The sequence below is a fragment of the Diachasma alloeum genome, unplaced genomic scaffold (genome assembly GCF_001412515.2).
Source record: "Diachasma alloeum isolate Michigan unplaced genomic scaffold, Dall2.0 Dall_scaffold_00256, whole genome shotgun sequence".
Classification (NCBI taxonomy): domain Eukaryota; kingdom Metazoa; phylum Arthropoda; class Insecta; order Hymenoptera; family Braconidae; genus Diachasma; species Diachasma alloeum.
The window spans coordinates 986,016-1,001,027 of NW_021680401.1; the positions used below are offsets into that span (position 1 = coordinate 986,016).

Sequence of the window (15,012 nt, forward strand, 5' to 3'; positions counted from 1 at the left end):
GATGTTCAAGTTCATCAAAGTGGAACGGAGAAAACCTCAGTGATAAGACTTTTCATTGGAACGATGCACTGGAATAAAAAAAATCAAGGTGACTAAGACGTTCACTCCTTTTCTACTCAGATTATCGATGACGAAGTGTTTGATCTGAGAAATCAAAGCAAGGAATATATATATTTCCAATGAGATTAGAAGTGCAATGTGTGAAAACGAGTCAAAGGTGTTAGGAATCGAGGGAGGAAGTCTAATTGATAATGACAGTAGAATTTCGAAGCATAGAAAGCGATTGGAGTTCTAAGGATGCCAGATGCTCAGTTACTGACCATTTTTGGTCAGAAAAATAGTGACGGAATTTTGCGTCACAAAAATGACCAAAGAAAATCTTAACGATTATTTTACATCTTGATAGAGCGCGACAAGTAGCGTTCATCATGTCACCGTATTACTTCAAAATTCCGCTCCTGGGCTGAGCCTTGGACCCCAGAGCTCTTCAAATTTTAGAAAAAGATAGCCGGCTTTAGGCACTGTGTGCTTGAGAGATTTCCTCAATTAGTTCTCAAACGAGAAGATTTACGACATCATTCATCTAATGAAAAATGTTATACGATTGTTTTACTATAATTAAGCATTATAGATTCTATGATAATAACAAATGAGAACAGTGCCACGAAACTTTTCTGATTTTTCGCAATTCTATACTAAGGTAATATTCACTAAATTTTCGATTTCCGCTTACGCTTTATTCATAATTTTATTCAAATTTCTGAAACAATTCATGAAGGAAATGAAACAAAAATGACCGTGCATAAAAATTACGGTCAGATTACACTTAGGTAGAGGATTTTTCAGCGTAGATGACAACGAGAAAAAATTACTGATAATTGCGTAAGTTGACCGGTCAGTTTGCATCATGAGGTATGCGTCAAGGCAAAAATGGTCTGTAAATTTACGGCTGATTTAACGTATGTAAAAAGTTACCGTCATTTTGCATCCCTATGAGTCACTGCAATATTTGAGGATTTAAAGAGTACATCAACATGCAAGTTTGAAGAGGGCATATGTAACGGATGTGAAGTTTACAGACTAAGTAAAAGGCAATACATAAAATAAATTGCGATTTATTAAGACATCGATAAATTACAGTCGATTTCACGTGAGCATGATTACGAGCTCTGAGATTGGAAACATACAGAATGACATCAACACCTTTGCTTGCTAATTTCACGAGGATATAGAATAGAAAACCATGAATGCAATGGTAAAAATATTATGAAATTCTGCTAATAGACTTTCAATCGGTAAACATTGAAATTTTTCAATACTTCCAATCACGGGGTAGGTGGTCGCAGGTCGTAGGTGGTCGAGCCGCAGGTGGTATCACTCGGGCGGCTGCGCCGCCCTCGTGAGTAACCGCCTGCTTTCCGCACTAGTTGCGTAATGTACTATATCGTAATTTGATAATTCTTGCGCCATCGAATTAGTGCTTTTCTATTCTATATTTCCTTACCATTTAACTGAGGCAAGTTGCTGACGTCACTCTGTATTCATGTAGAATATTGAAAATGCAATGCAACACGAAAACCATTTCTACCCTAGTTGGCTTGACTGACTTCTTGAGTATCTTTTTAAAGTAATACATTGAATACTCTCATTAAAATTGTGAAATTGCAACAATATTCATACTAATGTCTCCATCTTGAAAATCACTGAATACGAAATTATCATAGTTGACAATATTACCATGCAGTTTGATGGGTAGACCCCAATAGACAATAGTTCATCTTAGATATTAGAGAGAGAATGATGATACAGCTAAATGACTCATATAGAGATTGACTTTGTTCTAATAAATTTTTATTTTCTCTAATAATTCCTTGCGTCGTCTTAATCGAACGGTAGATTTGAAGTAATATTAATTATTCATAGTCAGATTTATTCTAAATATCAATTAAATCACTTTAGTTGATTAAAGCAAAATAAGCTGGCACCTAACACCATATTGATTCCGTCAAAACTGAATATAGGTGTAGGATTTTCTTGTCAAATAAAATTAAACACATTAAATTCACTATATGAAGCGAATTTTTGTCTCAATAATTAATAATTATTAATTATTGCATGTTAATAGCAAATTTTTCATTATTTGATCTTCATTTCTATCACCAATCTCTACTCCGCAGTTGTAAATATCAGGTTGCCACTCGTTGATCAACAAAGCCGAAAATGTTTCCGCGGAATTTGTCCAATAGGCTTTCTAGCCCAACGATCTCATATCTATAAGGAAATTACTGTCAGCATAGGAATTAATATATCAGAGGATATTTTTCTCGGACACCATCAATGATTGAAACACAATGATGACTATTCACAGAGCAATTCGTTTAATTCGTTTTACATTGTTCAGATAATTGGGATTTATAATAATTGATAGAATTAATTGGAATTTAATAGCGATATATTTGACAAAACATGACAAATTATTTTCATGTGTGGAATAAGATATACAAAGACGGTTCCAACGGTGTCTACTATAGTCCTTGTAGGATAATTAGCTTCTGTTACCCTTCATTTTCATCTAATCTTATTTCTTTATCTTTGCGGAGACAACTAATGATTGTTTAGGTGCGATTGCCAGCTTCTTCAGATTCACACTTGAGCTATAAAAAATCACATGTAATTATAATTCCGTAGATAAGTAATTATATTCTGTAGGAAATGTCACTCATACCCCTCCTTGATGGGTGAATCCAGCGTTGCAACTTCAACTAATCCTCCAGCCGCAAGTGACGGTACTTGGCTAACCACATTAACAGTGACAGTTTCCGTGTCAGAGAAGTTAATGACCAGAATAACACTATCTGTATTTGTAGATCTCACGATCGTCAGAGATTTTTTGTCAGTTGACACGAAAGTCTGCAATTTTCCTGACAAAAGTGCCGGTTTCGTTTTTCTCAAATGAATCAGCTTCTGATAAATTTTATAATGGGAAGCTTTTGCAGCCTTTTGAGCGGCCAAGTTCAAATCTATGAAATTCTCGTTCACAGGAAGCCATGGTTTACCTCCTTCATTGAATCCTGTAATAATCGATGGTGTACGGAGAGAAAAATTCAATAAAAATTACCAGAAAAAAAACGTAAAAATTACGTTTCGAAACATAACGTGGAGCGGAGTAAAATTCAATAGAACGTGTGAGTCGGAACTGGAATTGTATGAATCGCTATGTAAATTCTACGATTTGTTCCGTAAAAATTAACCACCCGCCTGATGACTCACGCTGTGGGGATAATAAGTCGTTCCATAATTTTTCCCCAACGATTGAGAAATTTTACGCAACGGAAAGTAGAAATAGCTCACCAGCTTCATAAAAATTGTTAAAGGGTTAAAAAATTTTGATTTTGGAGGCATAATAAGTCGGAAAGTTTCTGTAAGATTTTCCTTCTTCGGGAAAAATTACGTGACAATTTCGTACTTTGTTCGGTGATGAACCTGAAAATTCACTGAACGTTTCAGATGTCTCCTCTTCCATTCCTATAAAAATAGCCAGAAAATGACTCCCCATATTACGAATTACGTGAATTGTTCCGTAATTTTTACTGAATATTCCTCTCCGTGTGATGATTTGCTTGACTACAAAATGGCGAAAAGTTGGCAAATCCTTGACATCGGAAAGGATTAATAGATTCACAGAGAAAGGAAGCTTCTGCTTCCCATAATTTCATTATCAATACTGAAATTCCGAAACTCGTGGTTTTAAAAGGCATGGTACTAAGATCCAGAATCTGATAACTAATTTTCAGTGTAAAAATCACGTAAATTTAGTACTAAAAACGTACTAAATTTCCGTGAAAAGTTCTACAATCCAGAACCGTTGAGTATTGAAATCATGAATCCTGGGTTCTTAAAATAATAACCATTAGGGGCATTCCAATATTACGTCACACGACACGTATGCATAAATTCAACAGAAATCCTTAGCGTATTCGTTGGAAAATTCTATTAAAATTCTCTAGAAATTTATGGGGATTCTATTAAAATTCTAGAGAATTGTCGTTAAAATTCTATTTGTTTTCTGCACAGATTTTATTAGAATCTATTCTATTGGATAGCAAAAAGTCGATAGATTTCGATTTTTCTATTTGAATTGTTCTCTTTAGATTGTTTCTGTTAGAATTATTGGGCACGGATTTGCAAAGCTTTTTGTAATAATAATAATAATAAAAACGTTTGATGGAATGCATGGTAAATTTTACAGTTTCGGCATAAATTACCCTCACGTTCAGTAAATTTTTTTTATTGTGAGATTGTTACTGGAAACCAGGGAATCCTTTTCTCTATGTGCTCACCAGCGTTTGTGCTGTCATCCCACTGCATTGGAGTTCGGACGGGATCTCGTGATTTCTCCGTGTACTTAGCAGGTCCAGCATTGCAACCGGCAGGATCCTGTGTGTCTTCATAACTGATATCAGTTTTATCAACCATTCCAATTTCTTCGCCGTTGTATGTCACTGCAACTCCTGGCAAGATCATTGTAAGCATTGTCATCTGGTCTCCGCGGCCGGGATATCTGCTTGCGGTTCTTGATCCGTCATGATTACCCAACTGGAGAGAATAATTCGGAAAGTCAATATTTTACGTGCGATATTTGTTCACTATGTGAATTCTTTTATTGTTGCGGCTTTCGCGGCCATGATTATTGATATCATTCACTTCCGGGCGGATGACACGTTTGGTTTCCGAATGGTCTTGGCCAAATCCGAAATTTTCTGTTTTTTGTCTTAGGATAACTAATTTTGGCCTCAAGGGTTCGAATATGCTATTTTAGACCATGTCCGGATGTATGTATGTGTTTTCTAAAATTGTTGTTTAAATGAATGCAATTGTGATTCAAAATTTTTTTCCCAATACCGTCTTGATTGAGTTCGATAATGAAATTGATTGCAACCTCTGTTGTTGAAAAAATTCATTCTGAAACCAATATTCAGAGAAAAGTAAAAAATCTTAACGTTGGGGCAAGGTATTTTGGCTGAAATGCGCCCGGGCAATGTTGAATTCAATGAATCATTGCATTTAATTAAAGATCCATAGTCATGGAAATTCCGTTCGGAAGCAAATTGCTATTCATTAGCAAAAATATTATATGTTGTGACAAAAGCAATTTCCTACTTGTTTCATATGAAAATCTTCTGTAAACTCTTCAGTTGGAGAATACATGCAGAAGAATCTCTATAGGATTATACCATCGACATTTTTAACCCTAGATTGGTCACCATATGAGGCAAATCCCGCCGCGCGTCGTTTTTCATTAATTACAATTGCCTAGCTAACCAGAAAAATTGAAAAAATTTGACTTTGTCAATGGAAGTGTCCAAAGAATTAAAGTAGTTTTTAAAACAACGTATTTCTTGAAATTTCTGAAGAAAACAAATTATTTCGAATAGTCGCAAAATGCGCCTGGGCAATGTAGAGTGAATTCGGCAACACTACAGCCACGGCGGGGCATCCCCGCACTAGGGACACGGCGGGGAATCCCCGTGGAGGTGACCAGAGTCACAGGATCGCGTTTGGTGATCAGACTAGGATTAATACATCCCATATCGAACATTTTTGATTATTCGATGGCTTCAATACTTGATTGATCATAAGGATGTCAGCTGTATCTTACATTTCTGCCTATTTATAAAACTGAACATATTTTCTCCAACACGATACTCACCACCCAGTTAGCAATAGTCCCTGGTCTTTTTGCCGTTTCAGCGAGCCACATATCAATAACCTTCTTGAATTGATCTGGCCCAGAGTTGCGATTCACGTCAGTTATGAAGTAGAAGTTGAATGGGATCTGGCAGCCGGCGTCATAATACTTCACAGTATTATTCAGAAATGTGTATGCTTCGACCGTCATGACCTAGATAAATTTTACAAATCGGAATGTTAAATGCTCAGCAGTACTGTTAGAACTTTTCCAAAAATTAACCAATAGATGAATTTGAATTTTCAGGGTTATAAATTTCAAACGAATTATGTAAAATTATGAAATTGGAATTAAATTCTTTATTAAAATTCTTATTTAACGTGGAAATAAAAAAAAATATTTCTTCATTTTCGGTAATCATTAATCTGCACTTAGATGACAACTTGAATTCTCAAATTCATTAGAAAAATTGCACATCGCATTCTTTAAATTCTGCATAGATTGAAAATTCTAAAAAAATAGTTCTTTGAATCTCCATAAATTTCAATCATTTTCATTGTCATAGACGTGAACATTAAATATACAATTTTATTGAATATACCGAAAATTAACTGATTTATAACGGCGTATATAGAATTTCCGTGTGAATAACATCAAAAATTGAAAGATTTTGCGCTTTATTTTTCACCCGTAATTTTCTATCAGTAACGTACAATTGCCGGAGTAGTACATGAACCATTCCTACCTTTTCTTCAGTATTGGTAGCATTCGCATAATCATCCATGATTTTCCTCCAGGACTTGACTACTTCATAAGTTTCGGGCTGATCTTTCGTGTAAAAATGATCCAAGTAAGCATATTCTCCGTCAACTACACCGGGAAGATTCGTTCTGGGTTCATCTTGAAGATTTTCGACCTCGAATAGATGAGGGATTGCGTCAACACGAAAGCCATCTATCCCTCTGCCCAACCAGAACTTGATAATGTCCTGCGGATAATTGCGCATAATTGAAATACGATCTGTGTACTATTCTTTCCGAAAAAAAGGTATGGGCACTATCTCGGATCGAAAATGAGAACTCGAACATGGCACATATCTCGAATTAATGGAGAAACTAAGCGGGTTTTCATCGGTCGTATTGCTTCTTGCAATGAGAATGATTATGAAGGATTAATTGAAAAAAGGAATATCGAATATGACAGGGGAAAGGGCATCAACCCCGGCTGCAAACGCTAGTAAGAGAAATTATCTGCGCTGATTGCAGTCTGATTACTATTATTCAGAACGTAAAATCAAAATTCGAGTCTGGTTCATTACTCGAATGAATTTAGATTTTCTAAATTGAAGTTTTCCTTATCATAGAATGAGATTGCTCAGCATTTCCGCAGCAATGAAATATTTGCGGGAAATAAATAGATTTATTATTTATTCAATTTTTCTTCTTCAGTTATAAAGTGACCGTTTCTAACAAAGAAGTGATTAGAGACCAGCGCGAATTTTTGTAGCCAATTGACTTGGCTGGTTCTATTACAGTGAGAACAAAAATTTCTAATATTTAAAATATATTTGCTTGAGACAAAATAATTGATCTTCAGTCGCTTAATTCTCCCACGCATATCAGCTCACGTGGCCCGAGAAAGGGCTCATGTTTTTAAATATTCTTGAATTCAAGTATGATTTTGGCGCGAATGGGTAATTAGCTAATATAACTCCAATTTTACAGATATATTAATGGGTAAATATCGCAGTTTATATGTCAGTCTTAGATTATATCGAGATATTTCAAGGTTGAAACCTATTTGCTATAAATGAATTTAATCTATTTGAACCATCACATTTAGTTATAATAAATGGATGCTCATGTACACTGTTAAAAAATTTTGTCTGAAATTTTCAGTACACTTTTTAGGAATTTTTATCCAAATTAATTACCACTGAAATTTCAAGGAATTTCGGCATTAAAAATTTAGAATTTCGTGGAAAAATCAAAGAGAGCTGTCCATTTCAGTTCCATTTTTCCTTGAAAATGAATAGAAAACCAGAAAATTTCGGTAAATATATTCCTGGATTTTTAGGACAGTGACACTGAATGCGATTTAGGGGAAACACAATTATGAAATTTCAGATTTTCCTGTAAATTCAATGTAATTTGGACGGAATATTCATATTAGATTGGAAATTCAAATAAATTAAGGAATTCTCGTCTATATGCTGCTTAAAATTCCGGAATTTTACTGAATTTTCAGTGAAACCTGAAATTTCATAATTATTTTCCCTCTAAATCGCCTTCAGTGTCACTCAAAATTAGTAGTCAATAGCAGTTTTTTAAATTTCACTTATGAGATGTCCATATAAATTCAACGTGTAGATAAGCACTTATTCGTAAAGTATCAAGGCTCCCCAGCATTTAGCATTACCCAGGATTCGCGACGGGAACGCAACTAATATGAACTAATATGAAAGGCCACAATTATGAGCCCAGTCACCCCCTTCAAGTTATTTACCTAATTGAGTCCGACTCAATATTCTTGTGGATTTCAATTCTTATCCTTGTTAAATGACGAAATAATTCAGTTTCCTCGAAAAATTCTTTGGTGTAGTTATATGTATCAATTACCCACAAATGAACTCACTCAAATCGCGTAGAAGAATCGTGAATCTTCAAGTATTTACTGTTTTTATGATCTTGTTTTATGCACTTACAATGTTTCAATATGTAATATATTCATGATGTAATAAAGAATGACAGTGATAAATGAGAATTTATTCGGGTTTCGTGAAGTACAAACATTCTGAGATTTAAGCCATTGAAAATAATTTATTTCTCTCAAGTAAATATGTTCTACATTAGGTCTATATTAGGAGATTTTTCTCTCAGTGCATGTCAGTACTGGTATTTTATCATTTTGAATCACGTGAAGTATTCGTTATGCATTGTATTATCATACTACGCATCTTATCTAATCTCACCACTCGTTCAATATATCAGTCTTTACCGATTGGATAGAATTATATCGATCATTGTGGTCTCCAATGGAGTATATGAAAATCGATGCAATATTTACCTCCATTTCCTTCTTGACTTTATCACTTCGGAAATTCAGGTCTGGCTGTTTGTAATGAAATTGATGGAAGTAACATTGTGCTCGGGCATTTGTACAATTCCAAGCTGATCCTCCAAAAACACTGATCCAATTATTTATAGGTTTGCCGTTAGTAGGTTTGTCATGCCATACATAGTAATCTTTGTAAGCTGCATCCCCAGCAACACTTTTTTGGAACCATTCGTGTTCGTCAGATGTGTGATTGGGTACTAAATCCATAATTACCTGGAAATACATTATTTTCCGGGCATGAACGATTCTTCTTGATAGACTAAGAAAAAATTTAAATATAGATTTATACGTACACTGAGTGAAATATTGACATAATATCACTAAACTAATTTCTTGCGTCCAATATCTCATCTCTTAAGGATAAAACGCTGGTGATAAGAATTTCGCATAATTAGTCAGACCTTGTGAGAATTCTATAAAATGTTCATGATTTGAACACGAACACTTGGCGATAATGTGACAATTTCTTGCCTGAAGAAATCGTTTATTTCGTGTCAAAAGATGAGAAAATTACTAAATATATTAAAAGCTTCGATTCAGTGAATCATGGATCAGAGACTTTCATATTGAATGAATACAGAATTTATACAGGAGAGAAAAATATTTTATGAACAGATATTTCTAAAATATATCCGTCACTTGCTCTCAATCACAATGAGTTTGAAAGAAAGCAATAATATCTTTTCTTCTGTCAAACTTACTTTGTCTTTTCAGAAATATTATCTAATTTCCAAAAAAAAAATTTTTTTTTATTCAGTATCAGCCACCTTTTGCCTGAAGAGCACCGATTTCTTGTCTGATACCTACCATGAATTGATGGAATATCCATGCGGTGTTCTCCGCTCAAGAAATTATTTTTGTTATATTATGTCGACTTTTCTCTCAATGTACTTTCACGCCACACGTAATAAAAATTCGCGTAAAGAACAGTGATTTTTTTTTAAAGCATCATCATATTTAATGATTACGTATCAGAATGTAATTTTTGTTACATTTCCATGACACGTTTCCTAACTTTTCGCACCGTGTACATGGAGAAAAATTCACTCAGACAATTGGGATTCTAATATCCTTCCTTGAGACCACACTGGAACACCAGTTTTTAGCGGTTTTTAAATTAAGAATTTTGATTTCATAACCGTAATATTGAATGGAGCTATCTTATTGCATTACACTAGTGTCTTTAGTCGACCGCCTTGCGGTGGTCCAATGTTTAATTTATAGAATTCTAGTATTTCCTGAAATATTGCCGAAGCACCTAGAGAGCGTTTCAATGACGAACAGGTCGCGTAGGTAAATTCTCAAATAAATCGAGAAGTTTTTGTAAATTTTTATAAATTTTTAAGGGGTTTTAGAATGGTTTAGGGTACGCTAGGAAGATGGATCAAAGGTTGGAAAAATGAAGAGCGTTCTAGACGATTGCCAAATTCACCAGAAGGTCCTGTACAGGTTCGGATCGTTCTACCAATTTCTAGAACTTCTAAAAATCTTCATGAAGAAGAAATAATCTTGGAGGATTTTCCCACCGATTCTCGAATTTTCTAAAAGAATCTGTATAGATCAAGACCAATCTATAACTTTCTAGAACACCCCATCATTTCTCAGAGAAACGGACATCTGGAATTCATATCATTACCTGAAAAATGCGTAAAAATTCCGATTCATAAGGTATTTTTTACGTAATTTACTGGAAAAAAATTAATGTAAAAATTCCCGAACACGGTCTACAGTTTTTTTATAACTTTCTAGAACCTCCCACGAACTTCTTGAGAAACGGACATCTCGAATTCCATCGAATAAGATTATGTCCAGCAATTCGTCGTACCCAAATGGTAAAAGAGTTCCAGCCTGGTCCACCAACAAGATGTTAGTATCCCAATTTTATAGCTAATTATTCGTAGCGTATAAAAATAGATTACAACATTAATATACTATCATTTGATAACATGTATTATTTTATGTTGTACTTTGATTCCTAGTTCTCGAGCTTTTGCTATCAATTGCGTAAAATCCTCATCAGTTCCGTAGTCGGGATGAATTTTTCGAAAATCGGAGATATCATAACCGAAATCGACCATAGGACTAGCATAAATCGGTGACAGCCATACAGCATCGATTCCCGTCTCCTTGAAGTGCTCTAGTCTTTTGGTGATTCCTTATCAAATAAAAAACGAGAATTCATGATGTTACGCACAGAAAAACCTAAACGAAAATTACGTTTTGCTAAGCGTAATTTACGGGTTAACATGATGTCTGTGAAAATTGGAATTTACGCTTCAAAGAAGTGTACTTTACGGTCAAAATTAAAACATAAATTACGCCATAACAAAGTGTCTTTTATAGTTTACTAAGCGTAGTTGATGCTAAAAAAATCGTAAATTACTATCTTGATCGAAACGTATTTTACGATTTACTTATGCGAAATTTACGAAAAAAACATCGTACGGTTGAAATGACTTTTTTTCTTCGTTGTTAATTACCAATGAGTAAGCGTAAAATACGGAAATATCATCATAATTTACGAATATGAAACCGTAAATTACGTTTATGTTAACTTAATTTGCGAATAAGAAATCGTAAATTATATTTTTCAAACTCCTGCTTGGAAAAGTCCCTTTCCGTTTACAGATTTTTGTGGATCAAGTAGTACTTTTTGAAACTTTTATAATAGTACATGAAATGTGATAAGTGAAGTTCATTCCCATATCACCGTTTGAAAGACGGCGCAGTCGTTATATTTTCGACCAATCCCGTGTCGTTATTCCTGTAACTACGTGCGTAGCTGAAACCGTCAGTCTCATCGTCTAAACCGAATTGCATCAGCCATACGGTAGCCATTACACGTCAGAGCCTTCTGCTTTTAATTGTTAATGATCTGCAGATTTTACGGGCTGAATGTGTGGAGTCCATGCTTGCACATACAAACAAATTTCAGAGAAAATCCTAACGAATGTGCTAGAAAATTCAAATGAATTGTCATTTAACTTGCTACTAGTTTTTGGCCGATTCTATGAATCCTCTGAATGGGACGCTTACTACAGCACACAACGCCTAGTTGCCCCTTCCTTTCTTCACTCACATCGACAGGGTTTAGTAGGATTTTCCGTTCAGAGTTCGTTTCCGTTTAGAAGTAAAAACAATTACTTACGACTTTTCCAAACACTAATTACAAAAAATTGGGTACGTTACATGTGAGGAAAATGGGGAACGAGAAACTCGGGTGTTGATATTTTAGTCGTTAGACACGCGCAGTTTTGCAGCTCTACGATTGCCCCTAAAAACATTGCTACATTCGTATTAAGGATAATCGGGCGAGTTGGGACGGTTAGAAAAAAAGTAGCCATTTTTTTCTTTTTTTACGTATTCTTTAAATGATGGAAAAGGCATGTGCAATGTTTCAGACTGCTGGGGAGCATGGTTAATTTATTATGAATTTTTGAAAAAGTGGCCATTTAACTCGTGATCTTATGGAAATCACCAAAAAAACTGCAAAATCCAAAGAGAAAAAGCAGCCAAAGCAGCCAATAAAACTTTAGACACATTTAGAACATGTGATCAATGATTTTTCGAGTGAAAAAGATGTTCGCCTAGGAGCATTGTTTATTAATAATAGCGAAAAAAGTACTGAAAAATGAAATTTCTGCGCACGCAGCCCAAACGAGCAGCAACGTCCCAAGTACCGATCGGGTGGGGGTAGCGCGGTCAATTTAAACGTCTCTTGAGAGAGAGCGATGAAGCGTTGTGATTAGAGCTCTCTCGAGACAGTGGTACCAGCTCTTGATGAAAAAAAAAAAAACTACCGACGATGTTTTCATTTTTTTGCATGAATTAATATTTTTTCATCTATTAAAAAAAAATTTGGAAACCATTCAATGCGTGGAACAGATACAAATAAATTTGATTAGCTCCAAAAATAATTTTTAACCGGAGATACTCCCTAATATTGCCTGAATTTTGAATCCGAATGGGAAAATTTTGTTCGTTCAGCGATTGGTTTTCTGCAAGAAAACAATAGAAACCCCTCCGCCTCACCTCCTACATTTCCTCCTCGCCCGATTATCCTTAACATTCCCCCTTTTTCACACGTGTAACGTAATTTACGGTGATTTTGAAGGTAGAAGGAAAAAAGGAAACTGGAAACCCTGAGATCGCAGGTATTTAGCGTGAGATTCGTACGAGCGAAGCGCTTCGCCAGATAAATCCCATCGTTTTCCTTGCGGAGCGCAAGACAGTATTCCGCAAAAGTTTGAATATTTCGGACAAACTACCACATTTATGCAAGGCATCATTCTGCGCGGATTAAGAAGCTAACAGAGGCAAGATATGAATGGAGACCAGGATAGAAAGGAAAAAATTTCTATTTCGTATGAAAATATGAACAATAATGAAATTAATGTATTATTTCGTATTACACCACAGACCAAATGAAAATTATACTGAGAATCCTCTATCTTTTCTGTCTTTAATGTGAATCATGCACTGATCATTATATATTTCAATTCACAAAACAATTGTGTTTTTATATACGCGGAAAATCGGTGAACCGCTGGCGCTTTTCTACCGAAGCGCCCTATTCGTATGAATTTCAGGCGAAATACCTGCGATCTCAGTATTTCTACCGTTTCTTATTTTTCCGTGTAATTTACGAATTTGAAATCGTAAATTCCGTTTATGTAATCGTAATTTACAACGATTTACAGAGTAATTTACGCCTCAACTTTAGGTGTAAAATGTGCTTCAGAAAGCGTAAAAGATGATTTCTTAATAGTAGATTTCTAACCTAGGGAGGTAAAATAAAGGAGTCGTACCCACGTGCGGAACTGCCCTAGGTGGGTCCTTTACTTTCTCACGAGTGGTTAGAACCATATTTGTTGCCTCGGCGTAGATTTTCAACGACGCGGGAGAAAAAATTGCACTTTGTCTTCGCCAAAACGAAAACGTCATTTACGTTTACGTTTTACTGTATGTATCAATAAAATTCGAAAAGCTGGTTAAACAAATATCATTGATGGAACTCACCCTTGAGGTCACCAATGCCATCGTTATTATCATCCTGAAAACTCCGGGGGTATATTTGATAAAACACCGCGTTTTTCCACCACCCCACATTTTTTATCTCACTCGTCACAATGTTAAATGTGATGAGGAACACGATAGCACAAAGTAGACGCGCCATTGCTGTACTGAGGACTCACTGGTGACAAGTGTAACTTATTATATAGGAGGCAATGCAGCTGAAAAAACTACACATTCGGTGCTCAAGCTCATAAAGGTAGAACAGAATAAACCTAAGAGATAAGACTGTCCACTGCGATGATCGATCTGCAGTGGACAATCTCTATAACTATAACATTGAACTTTTTCAGAATTACGGAGATTATCTTGGAGTGTTTGTGTGGAAAAACAGACTGAAGGATTGGATTGCTATTCAAGAAATAAATTATGACGTGAATATAAAATTTTGCAATCGATTCAAACTCACATTTTTTTATTCTTAATCCCATTCATGATTCATAGAGATGTTGAACCTTTTCAACATGTTAAAAATTATTGAATGTCCTTGCAGGGAGTTTTATTGTCCCTGAAAATTTTGTCCCACGCATTTTTACATTCATATAGGAATGGGCTAACAATATTCAAATGAACATTTAATAAATTTTTTTTTTTAATAGGGGAGTGTAGAGCAAAACGGACCAACAGGGCAAAACGGACCACTGACAGAAAATTCAATAATATTTGTTTTTTTTTCTTTCCTTCAAATCAGGAACACGGAATGTGTTGAATTAAAAGTGAACTTCTTGGATCTTAACCGTCATAGGGGTTTTATAGACAACAGATGTCGTTGAACCGCAATTTGATCAGATTTGTTAATCACCTCAAACCACAAATGACTTCGAATTTGCTCCATTCGGAAGCAAAAACAAGAATTACCAATTTTCTGTCAGTGGCCCGTTTTGCCCTACCCTCCTCTACAAACAGACGATTCCTTGATCCAAACATCAACTTCATCAGTTAGGAATAAAATCATTGACGGCCAAGAGAACGATTTGTTCGTATCTAATAATCCTTAAATAAATTATCAATTATTCATTTCATATAATGTAAACATTTTCATTCTAATGAATACATGATTATTTTTATCACCAAAAAAAATATTGTTGAAATTATGGAAAAATTTTAAGGAAAGAGTTTTCTTTGACTCAAAT

The 15,012-nt window shown here is 35.0% G+C and overlaps 2 protein-coding genes across 2 annotated transcripts in view; one reads left to right on the top strand and one right to left on the bottom strand.

Annotated features, from left to right (window-relative positions):
* The window catches only part of LOC107037590 (tyrosine-protein kinase Drl), a 232,699-nt gene that overhangs the window by 65,960 nt on the left and 151,727 nt on the right, over positions 1–15,012 (top strand). The gene's annotated exons all lie outside the window — the stretch shown is intronic.
* LOC107037589 (maltase 1) lies at positions 2,356–14,099 on the bottom strand. The gene is made up of 8 exons (XM_015256210.1): positions 13,826–14,099; positions 10,774–10,961; positions 8,756–9,019; positions 6,435–6,677; positions 5,711–5,902; positions 4,341–4,596; positions 2,726–3,071; positions 2,356–2,654 (listed from the first exon to the last, which is right to left on the bottom strand). Exons 1-8 carry the CDS (start codon positions 13,980–13,982, stop codon positions 2,579–2,581), a joined length of 1,722 nt encoding a protein of 573 aa, XP_015111696.1. The 5' UTR covers positions 13,983–14,099; the 3' UTR covers positions 2,356–2,578.

Bases quoted from the DNA above. Each gene is read 5' to 3' on its own strand.
- LOC107037589 (XM_015256210.1), bottom strand. From the start codon at position 13,982: ATGGCGCGTCTACTTTGTGCTATCGTGTTCCTCATCACATTTAACATT. The intron at 5,903-6,434 runs GTAGGAATGGTT...AAATTTATCTAG, and splicing joins CTACCAATACTGAAGAAAAG to GTCATGACGGTCGAAGCATA. The intron at 3,072-4,340 runs GTGAGCACATAG...CGATTATTACAG, and splicing joins GGATGACAGCACAAACGCTG to GATTCAATGAAGGAGGTAAA.